Source organism: Oncorhynchus gorbuscha, unplaced genomic scaffold (genome assembly GCF_021184085.1).
Source record: "Oncorhynchus gorbuscha isolate QuinsamMale2020 ecotype Even-year unplaced genomic scaffold, OgorEven_v1.0 Un_scaffold_3399, whole genome shotgun sequence".
In the NCBI taxonomy this organism is placed as follows: Eukaryota; Metazoa; Chordata; class Actinopteri; order Salmoniformes; family Salmonidae; genus Oncorhynchus; species Oncorhynchus gorbuscha.
The window spans coordinates 37,529-49,841 of record NW_025747649.1 but is presented as its reverse complement, the minus strand read 5'-3'; the positions used below and the strand labels follow the sequence as shown (position 1 = coordinate 49,841).

At 46.6% G+C, this 12,313-nt stretch overlaps 1 protein-coding gene across 1 annotated transcript; it reads right to left on the bottom strand.

Moving 5' to 3' along the window:
- Positions 1-4,341: 4,341 nt before the first annotated feature.
- Positions 4,342-6,164, bottom strand: LOC124027629 (fatty acid-binding protein, adipocyte-like). The gene is made up of 4 exons (XM_046339998.1): positions 6,015-6,164; positions 5,736-5,908; positions 5,506-5,607; positions 4,342-4,545 (listed from the first exon to the last, which is right to left on the bottom strand). The coding sequence occupies exons 1-4, from the start codon at positions 6,085-6,087 to the stop codon at positions 4,492-4,494; spliced, it is 402 nt and encodes a 133-aa protein (XP_046195954.1). The 5' UTR covers positions 6,088-6,164; the 3' UTR covers positions 4,342-4,491.
- Positions 6,165-12,313: the final 6,149 nt, after the last annotated feature.

Here is a 12,313-nt window from a genome sequence, read left to right as displayed (position 1 = left end):
CAGGGGACTGGTAAGTTGAGTAGGGTGGACAGGGGACTGGTACGTTGAGTAGGGGTAGACAGGGGACTGGTAAGTTGAGTAGGGGTGGACAGGGGACTGGTAAGTTGAGTAGGGGTAGGGTAGACAGGGGACTGGTAAGTTGAGTAGGGGTGGACAGGGACTGATAAGTTGAGTAGGGGTGGACAGGGGACTGGTAAGTTGAGTAGGGGTGGACAGGGGACTGGTAAGTTGAGTAGGGTGACAGGGGACTGGTAAGTTGAGTAGGGGTGGACAGGGACTGGTAAGTTGAGTAGGGGTGGACAGGGACTGGTAAGTTGAGTAGGGGTGGACAGGGGACTGGTAAGTTGAGTAGGGGTGACAGGGGACTGGTAAGTTGAGTAGGGGTGGACAGGGACTGGTAAGTTGAGTAGGGGTGGACAGGGACTGGTAAGTTGAGTAGGGGTGGACAGGGGACTGGTAAGTTGAGTAGGGGTGGACAGGGGACTGGTAAGTTGAGTAGGGGTGGACAGGGGACTGATAAGTTGAGTAGGGGTGGACAGGGGATATAGTAAGGAGAAAAAAGGGAAAATTGAGCGAAAAAAGTAACAAAAATGTCAGAGGAGTGTGTGCAAATGTGTGTGTGTGTGTGCGTGTGTGTCCTTGGTCTTATTCAACTTGGCTAGATCAGCTTTTCATTAATCAGGACAGATTGCTGCAGGAGCACCACCCATGGTCATAATCATTCACTAAAACCCCAAATCTTTCAGAGAATTTGGCAGCAACCTACTGCCCCAGAAAGCCCTAATTAAAGTAATTAGGTGCACTTGCTTGGACTGGAAGTCTGTGCCTGTGTCCTAAATGGCACCCCATTCCCTATTTAGTGCATTTCTTTTGACCACAGCCCTATGGGCCCCCTTATGGACCCTAGTAAAAAGTAGTGCACTATATAGGGAATTGGCTGCCATTTGTGATGAAGTCTTTGCATCCACAACAATAAGCCTGTTACAGATGAGAGGTAACAACATAGACCTTAAACTGGGATTTGGCCTCCCCTCTAAACCTCCCCTCTAAACCCCCCCAGCCACTCTGATACTACATCTGCCTCAAATGGCACCCTATTCCCGTCATAGTGCACTACTTATGACTAGGGCCCATAGGGCTGTGGTCAAAAGTAGTACACTATATAGTAAATAGGGTGCCATTTGGAACGCACCTTAGGACATCACATTCCATATAGATTGTCCTTTTGTGTTTGACAAACAACAGCATACCAAGGGACCCCGTGACACTCCTCAGTTGTAACCCTGATGGTTTCAAAGTGTGCAAGGCAGTGTGAGCTTTTTGATCCAATAGTTATGTGCATACTTGATACATTTGGCAAACACAATGTTCGAGTAATAGTTTGACCTGTGGTTTTCAAGAAACACTCCCGGATGTGTTGACTGAACCATCGTGTGTGTGTGTGTGTGTGTGTGTGTGTGTGTGTGTGTGTGTGTGTGTGTGTGTGTGTGTGTGTGTGTGTGTGTGTGTGTGTGTGTGTGTGTGTGTGTGTGTGTGTGTGTAAAAACCAACTAACTTGCAACTGTAGTGACGCTATCATGACAAACCAACACTTAGTTTCAAAAAGCACATGATATCATGTGAAAAATCTGACCATGAAGCAAAGACAGTTGGTCTTCTCTCAAGATCTGCATCCCAAGTGACACCCGATTCCCTTTATAGTGCATAGGGCTCTGGTCAAAAGTAGTGCACTATGTAGGGAATAGGGAGCCGTTTGTGATGCAAGCAAAGGTTAGGCCCGGGTTAAAAGTAGTGCACTATGTAGGAAATAGGGAGCCGTTTGTGATGCAGCAAAGGTTAGGCCCGGTCAAAAGTAGTGCACTATGTAGGGAATAGGGAGACATTTGGGATGCATTAAGGTTTAAGGTTTAAGGCATCTCAAAGAGCCAGATACAAAAAGATGCTTGTCATTCATTCATCAGTCCAGCTCCATTAAGCAGCAACAGCAATCCAGTGGTATTACAACTTTAACACTCAGAACGTATCCGTTCATGAACAAGAGACTGTTAATGCTGCGTTCCTAACCAGGTGGGATGTTACCAGTTGTGAAGCCATGAATACCAGTTGGATGCATTCACGTGCTTTGAACTCGTTGAGGAATGCTGATTGGCTAATGGCCAACAAGCTACATAAACCATAATCTAACAGAGGTCAGCATGTGGGAGAAGTGGGATAATAGTTTCCCACTAGTAATGACTAGTTTGAAGTCCGTTCTAATGGATTTACCCCCAGTCGTATGTGGTAAATTCCACTTCATTACGAATGCAACATAAGGCGTCAGGTGTCATGTCTAATGGATTTACCCCCAGTCGTATGTGGTAAATTCCCACTTCATTACGAATGCAGCATAAGGCGTCAGGTGTCATGTCTAATGGATTTACCCCCAGTCGTATGTGGTAAATTCCCACTTCATTACGAATGCAACATAAGGCGTCAGGTGTCATGTCTAATGGATTTACCCCCAGTCGTATGTGGTAAATTCCCACTTCATTACGAATGCAGCATAAGGCGTCATGTCTAATGGATTTTCCCCCAGTCGTATGTGGTAAATTCCCACTTCATTACGAATGCAGCATAAGGCATCAGGTGTCATGTCTAATGGAGTTTCCCCCAGTCGTATGTGGTAAATTCCCACTTCATTACGAATGCAGCATAAGGCGTCAGGTGTCATGTCTAATGGATTTACCCCCAGTCGTATGTGGTAGATTCCCACTTCATTACGAACGCAGCATAAGGCGTCAGGTCTAATGGATTTACCCCCAGTCGTATGTGGTAAATTCCCACTTCATTACGAACGCAGCATAAGGCGTCAGGTGTCATGTCTAATGGATTTACCCCCAGTCGTATGTGGTAAATTCCCACTTCATTACGAACGCAGCATAAGGCGTCAGGTGTCATGTCTAATGGATTTACCCCAGTCGTATGTGGTAAATTCCCACTTCATTACAAACGCAGCATAAGGCGTCAGGTGTCATGTCTAATGGAGTTTCCCCAGTCGTATGTGGTAAATTCCCACTTCATTACGAATGCAGCATAAGGCGTCAGGTGTCATGTCTAATGGGTGCTGGAAGACTATGAAGAGGGCTGGACAGTACTCCCTCTGGCATTGTGCATTCTTATTAGATTTGACATTTTTGGGACCTGTTTGACAATGAGCTCATTTGGACTAATCTTTCTGGGAGATTTCTGCATTTTGTTAGCCCATAACAGTAGGGTGTTATGTCAGTCTTATGGGAGATGGCATAACCTTTACTTTTTGGACTACATGACTACCCAGATGAGCACCCCATTCCATAGACGCGCTGGCACATCTAAACTTCTGACAAGCTTAACTTGGTCTTGAAATGTTACCATTTCTGATCTTGGGTCTACATACAAACCCGTCAGCTGTTTTTTTTTTGGGGGGGGGGGAAGAGAACTATGTAGAATGTAAGCAGATTATATTTTTAAAATGGTCAACTTGGCACCTGTACTTGTATGAGAATGTTTCATTTTGGCACCCAGCCTGGGTAAGCTTGTGAATTATTTCCCACCCATGAACAGATTTAGGATTCAGCAAGTGTCCTATAAGTTAATTTGCATTAATGAATTTTGACAAGGGCCCTTAAAGGCTTGTGAAAACTAGTGCACTATAAAGCTAAGAGGGTGGCATTTGGAACACTTGAGTAGGACCCATCCTAGAGATACTTGGAACAAACGGAGATGCAGTTATAGCAGCAACAGCACCACTGGGCAGACCACTGGTCCCAGTAGTCATATTCAGAAGCACCTGAATGCTGCTGAAAAGTTCACAGAATAGAACAGTCCTAAATGGGCAAAGAAATTCAGGTTTTAAAGTTCAGTAATTACTAGTTAGCAGCAGCACGCTAATATGAAGGCATCCAGGGTTTAGTTACCATGCCACTGCTCAGACAATACTTCATATTCCTCAGTGGTTTAGGAGTGGTTATAGTCCAGTGTCACAATAATGAATCATTTTCCCCACTAGACATGGCAGTTTTTGCATCGTATTATAGATATGGTCAGTTTTGGACATTTCTACTTGGTCACCAGTTCTCAATAGGTACAGTGTGAAATCAATGTATTTTGCAGGGAACACTTAGCATACATTGAGCACGCTACACTAACATTCATTTGAGAAAAATTGACACTGAAATGTATTGAATGTTAGCAGCACCACCTACAACCAAAGTACTCAGGATAAACCAGAGATTTGCCCGTTTGTAATCCACATAGATTAAGTTTGATGAATAGGCTTTAGCCTACAAACTGGCCTACATATTGCAATGAAGGAAATACCACTTTTCACAAAGCAGAACAATTGACTTTATTGAAAGCTTCATGGGATTTTGGTACCAATTGAGTCAGTGAATTTAACATGGTAGGTATTGAACAGATAACATGCATGTTTTTGATTTGCTGGTGGGGGGTCTTCAATTCAGCAGGCTGGAATCACACCTCTTTCTCATAGGTCCTCAGTGCCACCACATCATCCATTACACATTTCTGGAATAGAGAGCAGTACACACTTTAGGTCATGTAATGACATGTGTAAGAACCTAGAACTCAAAATGTAATGACACATTCAGTGATGAACAAACCACCAAATCAGCCTGTGTGTCAGTTGTAGTTCCACTTGAAACTGCAGTCTGAATGAGCCAACCCACGTTAACTTCCTTAAAACTGAAGGGCATTATGATGTAAGCTAAATGTGACAGGGTAGGAGTTAAAACAGCAACTATAAAAGGGAACTGACCATGTTGACCAATGAACAGAGTGTAGATAAGTTAACAGGTTTAACCCTGGATGACTGACCGGGGGCACTATTGATACCACTGTGCAGCCACTAATATTCAATCATAAAATACATGTTGGAATCTATATTTATTCTATAACAGGCTCTCACATTATGTGAGCTAAATAATGCATTATAAATTACTTTAAGGAAACGGATGTTACTGTACCCACTACAACCCCCTCACCCCCCCAAAAAACATGCATTCCATTCATTCCTATGGAGGACTGGTCCTACTGGATAGTGCCTATGGCGGACCGGTGGCAGCAGAGCCTCGCAATGGCAATGCCAACACATACAGCAGCAATCCCGGGTTTATGTAAATCATTGGGTTTATTAGCACTCGATTACCAATTAATCATTTAGTTTAAAATAATTAAGTAGCGTGTTGCACATGACTGCAAGTGCTTATCAAGCCACGCTTCCCAGCCAAATCTAGAAAGGACATTTTGAACACGTTCGCGCGTAAAAACGCATGCCATCCTTGTTGGTAACCCCGGGAGAACGCAATTTACAAGATGACAACGTGCATTGCATAAAGATGATCACATGCAACATTGAACAATATTGCAATATCAAGCATGGACATTGCAAATTAGGCTTATGAAAAAAGCATATTTTATGTCAAACTAAGCAGAGAAGGGAATAGCAAGCAGGACATGAAACCTTACCGCAATCAATTTTCCATCTTGCAACTCCCGCTCGAGCGTGGTAGTCTTGCCGTCCCAAGTTTGTTTCTGCACCAGTTTTCCGTTCTCAAAGGTCATCAGAGTCTGGAAATAGAGTAGTGTCAGGAGGGCACAACTCACTAAATTTTAAAGTAATTTATTTTTTTTACAATCAATTGGAAACCACACTACTGTAACAACCGGCATGTCTATAGTGTGGCTCCTGCACCCACCTTGGTTTTCCTGTCATCTGCAGTCATCTCGTCGAATTCTTCATTCAATTTAAACTTGGCCTCTGTGGTTTTGAAAGTGCTCTGGGATTTCATTGATATTACACCGTCGTCGATGCTGAACTGCAAATTGGGCTTCGCCATATTCCCCATCTGCCGAGTAGCAAAACCCACACCTGTGAAAAACGGATATATCTAAATCAACTTTAGTAAGGTTCTAGATCGAAATGCAACATTGTCTTTCATTTAAAAACTACTTTATTTAATAAGGTAACACTTCACCTATTGCCTTCATATATTCATCAAAATTCTCACTGGAAGTCATCTTCCAAGTTCCAACGAATGCCTCGACCATGTTGTAAATTTGAGCTAATCAACACCACAAACCACGTTAACGAACACTGCTTCGACTCTGCAATAATTACATCTGGGCCTGTTGTCATATTTGAAGCCTCATCTAGCACGTGCTTACCAAGCAAGCCAATCAAGTGCTAGATCTGGTGCTTCCATGGCAACAGAGAGGATGAGGGGCGGGGGATAAATTATTTTCGGGCAGGGACTCAGCCTGCACTGTCTTTGACAGGGGTCTTCAACCTTTTCTTACCCAGGGACCCCCTGCCAGGCAAACCGGAGACCAAGGAACCCCAATCACATGTTAGCAAAAATATATTTAAAAACATCATGTATTGTATCTTGTCTCGTCATCTGGTGAATGATCATGTCAAGGAGAAGTAATCAACATTTTCAACTGAATAGATTTGGTAAATAGTTTTGACCTCAACACATGATAGCCTAATTGGAAGAGAACTGTAAACCCTAACATAGCCAATTAGCTAGAAAGGTAACTCAAAAACATGTTCACTAAGAGCATCTGTTCAGCTGGTTAAACAGAGATTAAAGACAACAAGGATGTGTTGGCAAAAATGAATGTAAAGTCAAGAAAGCCTATCAGCAGCCAGCGGCCCTTGAAGCAATGGGTGCTTTTTGAAAGTGTGCTGGCCTTCTATGCAGAGTTGCAAAGAAAAAGCCATATCTATGCCATATCTATAACCATGTCAATCTCTCTAGGACAAGGTGACTTTTATCAATATATTCTTCTCTATTTGCTCTCAGATTCTAAAATGCTAATTAGCATCAAACTAGACATCATATCAAACTTGATTTGTCACATGCACCGAAAACAACAAGTGTAGACTTTACCGTGAAATGCTTACTGACAAGCCCTTAACCAACAGTGCAGTTTAAGAAAATATTTACCAAGTAGGCTAAAATAAAAGTAATAATACAAAGTATCACAATAAGACTAACAATAACAAGGCTTTATACAGGGGGCACCGGTACAGAGTCACCGAGGCACCGGTACAGAGTCACCCAGGCACCGGTACTGTTATGCTGGTGAATGAGGACCCAAAAGCGACTTGGCGAAAACAGAGTTTTTAATCCAGTAAAGTTACTTTACAAACAAAAGGCATAATACTACTCGTAATGACGAGAACAGACTGGAGACTTGATCAAGAACTGCAGGTTGCCTCGGGAAGGCACTTGAACGTAGCAGACTCAGACACCTGCTCACCACGCAGCATCTGAGGGAAACACGACACGACAGGGCAATACATAGACACAGCACGGTGAACAATAGACAAGGATCCGACAGGACAGGAACGGAAAACAAGGGAAGAAATAGGGACTCTAATCAGGGGAAAAGATAAGGAACAGGTGTGGGAAGACTAAATGATGATTAGGGGAATAGGAACAGCTGGGAGCAGGAACGGGACGATAGAGAGAGAGAGAGAGGGAGGGGGAGAGAGAGGGATAGAAAAAGGGAACGAACCTAATAAGACCAGCAGGGGGAAACGAACAGAAGGGAAAGCATAATGACAAGACAATCTAAGACAAAACATGACAGTACCCCCCACTCACCGGCGCCTCCTGGCGCACTCGAGGAGGAATCCTGGCGGCAACGGAGGAAATCATCAATAAGTGAACGGTCCAGCACGTCCCGAGACGGAACCCAACTCCTCTCCTCAGGACCGTAACCCTCCCAATCCACTAAGTATTGGTGACCCCGTCCCCGAGAACGCATGTCCATGATCTTACGTACCTTGTAAATAGGTGCGCTCTCGACAAGGACGGGAGGGGGAGGGAAGACGAACGGGGGTGCGAAGAAAGGGCTTGACACAGGAGACATGGAAGACAGGATGGACGCGACGAAGATGTCGCGGAAGAAGCAGTCGCACAGCGACAGGATTGACGACCTGGGAGACACGGAACGGACCAATGAACCGCGGAGTCAACTTACGAGAAGCTGTCGTAAGAGGAAGGTTGCGGAGTGGAAAGCCACACTCTCTGGCCGCAACAATACCTTGGACTCTTAATCCTGCGTTTATTGGCGGCTCTCACAGTCTGTGCCCTGTAACGGCAAAGTGCAGACCTCACCCTCCTCCAGGTGCGCTCACAACGTTGGACAAACGCTTGAGCGGAGGGAACGCTGGACTCGGCAAGCTGGGATGAGAACAGAGGGAGGCTGGTAACCCAGACTACTCTGAAACGGAGATAACCCGGTAGCAGACAAAGGAAGCGAGTTGTGAGCGTATTCTGCCCAGGGGAGCTGTTCTGCCCAAGACGCAGGGTTTCTGAAAGAAAGGCTGCGTAGTATGCGACCAATCGTCTGATTGGCCCTCTCTGCTTGACCGTTAGACTGGGGATGAAACCCGGAAGAGAGACTGACGGACGCACCAATCAAACGACAGAACTCCCTCCAAAACTGTGACGTGAATTGCGGGCCTCTGTCTGAAACGGCGTCTAACGGGAGGCCATGAATTCTGAACACATTCTCGATAATGATTTGTGCCGTCTCCTTAGCGGAAGGAAGTTTAGCGAGGGAATGAAATGTGCCGCCTTGGAGAACCTATCGACAACCGTAAGAATCACAGTCTTCCCCGCAGACAAAGGCAGACCGGTAATGAAGTCTAGGGCGATGTGAGACCATGGTCGAGAAAGGAATGGGAGCGGTCTGAGACGACCGGCAGGAGGAGAGTTACCCGACTTAGTCTGCGCGCAGTCCGAACAAGCAGCCACGAAACGGCGCGTGTCACGCTCCTGAGTCGGCCACCAAAAGCGCTGGCGAATAGACGCAAGAGTGCCTCGAACACCGGGATGACCAGCTAACTTGGCAGAGTGAGCCCACTGAAGAACTGCCAGACGAGTGGAAACAGGAACGAAAAGGAGGTTACTAGGACAAGCGTGCGGCGACGCAGTGTGCGTGAGTGCTTGCTTAACCTGTCTTTCAATTCCCCAGACTGTCAACCCGACAACACGCCCATAAGGAAGAATCCCCTCGGGATCAGTAGAAGCCACAGAAGAACTAAACAGACGGGATAAGGCATCAGGCTTGGTGTTTTTGCTACCCGGACGGTAAGAAATCACAAACTCGAAACGAGCGAAAAACAACGCCCAACGAGCTTGACGGGCATTAAGTCGTTTGGCAGAACGGATGTACTCAAGGTTCTTATGGTCTGTCCAAACGACAAAAGGAACGGTCGCCCCCTCCAACCACTGTCGCCATTCGCCTAGGGCTAGCGGATGGCGAGCAGTTCACGGTTACCCACATCATAGTTGCGCTCAGATGGCGACAGGCGATGAGAAAAATAAGCGCAAGGATGAACCTTATCGTCAGACTGGAAGCGCTGGGATAGAATGGCTCCCACGCCTACCTCTGAAGCGTCAACCTCGACAATGAATTGTCTAGTGACGTCAGGAGTAACGAGGATAGGAGCGGACGTAAAACGTTCTTTTAGAAGATCAAAAGCTCCCTGGGCGGAACCGGACCACTTAAAACACGTCTTGACAGAAGTAAGAGCTGTGAGAGGGGCAGCAACCTGACCGAAATTACGAATGAAACGCCGATAGAAATTAGCGAAACCTAAAAAGCGCTGCAACTCGACACGTGACCTTGGAACGGGCCAATCACTGACAGCTTGGACCTTAGCGGAATCCATCTGAATGCCTTCAGCGGAAATAACGGAACCGAGAAAAGTAACGGAGGAGACATGAAAAGAGCACTTCTCAGCCTTTACGTAGAGACAATTCTCTAAAAGGCGCTGTAGAACACGTCGAACGTGCTGAACATGAATCTCGAGTGACGGTGAAAAAATCAGGATATCGTCAAGATAGACAAAAACAAAGATGTTCAGCATGTCTCTCAGAACATCATTAACTAATGCCTGAAAAACAGCTGGCGCATTGGCGAGACCAAACGGCAGAACCCGGTACTCAAAATGCCCTAACGGTGTTAAACGCCGTTTTCCACTCGTCCCCCTCTCTGATGCGCACGAGATGGTAAGCGTTACGAAGGTCCAACTTAGTAAAGCACCTGGCTCTCTGCAGAATCTCGAAGGCTGATGACATAAGGGGAAGCGGATAACGATTCTTAACCGTTATGTCATTCAGCCCTCGATAATCCACGCAGGGGCGCAGAGTACCGTCCTTCTTCTTAACAAAAAAAGAACCCCGCCCCGGCCGGAGAGGAAGAAGGCACTATGGTACCGGCGTCAAGAGACACAGATAAATAATCCTCGAGAGCCTTACGTTCGGGAGCCGACAGAGAGTATAGTCTACCCCGAGGGAGGAGTGGTCCCCGGAAGGAGATCAACACTACAATCATACGACCGGTGAGGAGGAAGGGAGTTGGCTCGGGACCGACTGAAGACCATGCGCAGATCATGATATTCCTCCGGCACTCCTGTCAAATCGCCAGGTTCCTCCTGAGAAGTGGGGACAGAAGAAATGGGAGGGATGGCAGACATTAAACACTTCACATGACAAGAAACGTTCCAGGATAGGATAGAATTACTAGACCAATTAATAGAAGGATTATGACATACTAGCCAGGGATGACCCAAAACAACAGGTGTAAAAGGTGAACGAAAAATCAAAAAAGAAATAGTCTCACTGTGGTTACCAGATACTGTGAGAGTTAAAGGTAGTGTCTCAAATCTGATACTGGGAAGATGACTACCATCTAAGGCAAACATGGGCGTAGGCTTGTCTAACTGTCTGAAAGGAATGTCATGTTTCCGAGCCCATGCTTCGTCCATGAAACAACCCTCAGCCCCAGAGTCAATCAAGGCACTGCATGTAGCACCCGAACCGGTCCAGCGTAGATGGACCGACATAGTAGTACAGGATCTAGATGAAGAGACCTGAGTAGTAGCGCTCACCAGTAGCCCTCCGCTTACTGATGAGCTCTGGCCTTTACTGGACATGAATTGACAAAATGTCCATCAAATCCGCAATAGAGGCACAGGCGGTTGGTGATCCTCCGTTCCCTCTCCTTGGTCGAGATGCGAATACCTCCCAGCTGCATGGGCTCAGTCTCTGAGCCAGAGGAGGGAGATGGTTGCGATGCGGAGCAGGGAAACACCGTTGACGCGAGCTCTCTTCCACGAGCTTGGTGACGAAGATCTACCCGTCGTTCTATGCGGATGGCGAGAGCAATCAAAGAGTCCACACTGGAAGGAACCTCCCGAGAGAGATCTCATCTTTGACCACTGCGTGGAGTCCCTCCAGAAAACGAGCGAGCAGCGCCGGCTCGTTCCAGTCACTAGAGGCAGCAGAGTGCGAAACTCTATAGAGTAATCCGTTATGGATCGATCACCTTGGCATAGGGAAGCCAGGGCCCTAGAAGCCTCCCTACCAAAAACTGAACGGTCAAAACCCGAATCATCTCCTCTTTAAAGTTCTGGTAATTGTTAGAACAATCAGCCCTTGCCTCCCAGATAGCTGTGCCCCACTCTCGAGCCCGGCCAGTAAGGAGTGAAATGACGTAAGCAACCCGAGCTCTCTCGCTAGAGTATGTGTTGGGTTGGAGAGAGAACACAATATCACACTGGGTGAGAAAGGAGCGGCACTCCGTGGGCTGCCCGGAGTAGCAAGGTGGGTTATTAACCCTAGGTTCCGGAGGCTCGGCAGGCCAGGAAGTAACAGGTGGCACGAGACAAAGACTCTGGAACTGTCCAGAGAGGTCGGAAACCTGAGCGGCCAGGTTCTCCACGGCATGGCGAGCAGCAGACAATTCCTGCTCGTGTCTGCCGAGCATGGCTCCTAGGATCTCGACGGCAGTGTTACGAGCATCTGTAGTCGCTGGGTCCATTCCTTGGTCGGATCCTTCTGTTATGCTGGTGAATGAGGACCCAAAAGCGACTTGGCGAAAACAGAGTTTTTAATCCAGTAAAGTTACTTTACAAACAAAAGGCATAATACTACTCGTAATGACGAGAACAGACTGGAGACTTGATCAAGAACTGCAGGTTGCCTCGGGAAGGCACTTGAACGTAGCAGACTCAGACACCTGCTCACCACGCAGCATCTGAGGGAAACACGACACGACAGGGCAATACATAGACACAGCACGGTGAACAATAGACAAGGATCCGACAGGACAGGAACGGAAAACAAGGGAAGAAATAGGGACTCTAATCAGGGGAAAAGATAAGGAACAGGTGTGGGAAGACTAAATGATGATTAGGGGAATAGGAACAGCTGGGAGCAGGAACGGAACGATAGAGAGAGGAGAGAGAGGG

What these genes read in the sequence shown, in the direction of transcription:
- LOC124027629 (XM_046339998.1), bottom strand. Translation starts at nt 6,087, where the DNA reads ATGGTCGAGGCATTCGTTGGAACTTGGAAGATGACTTCCAGTGAGAAT. An exon ending in TGAATATATGAAGGCAATAG is followed by an intron (nt 5,909 to 6,014) that starts GTGAAGTGTTAC and finishes CGTTTTTCACAG; the next exon opens with GTGTGGGTTTTGCTACTCGG. An exon ending in AAGATGGAAAATTGATTGCG is followed by an intron (nt 4,546 to 5,505) that starts GTAAGGTTTCAT and finishes TCTCTATTCCAG; the next exon opens with AAATGTGTAATGGATGATGT.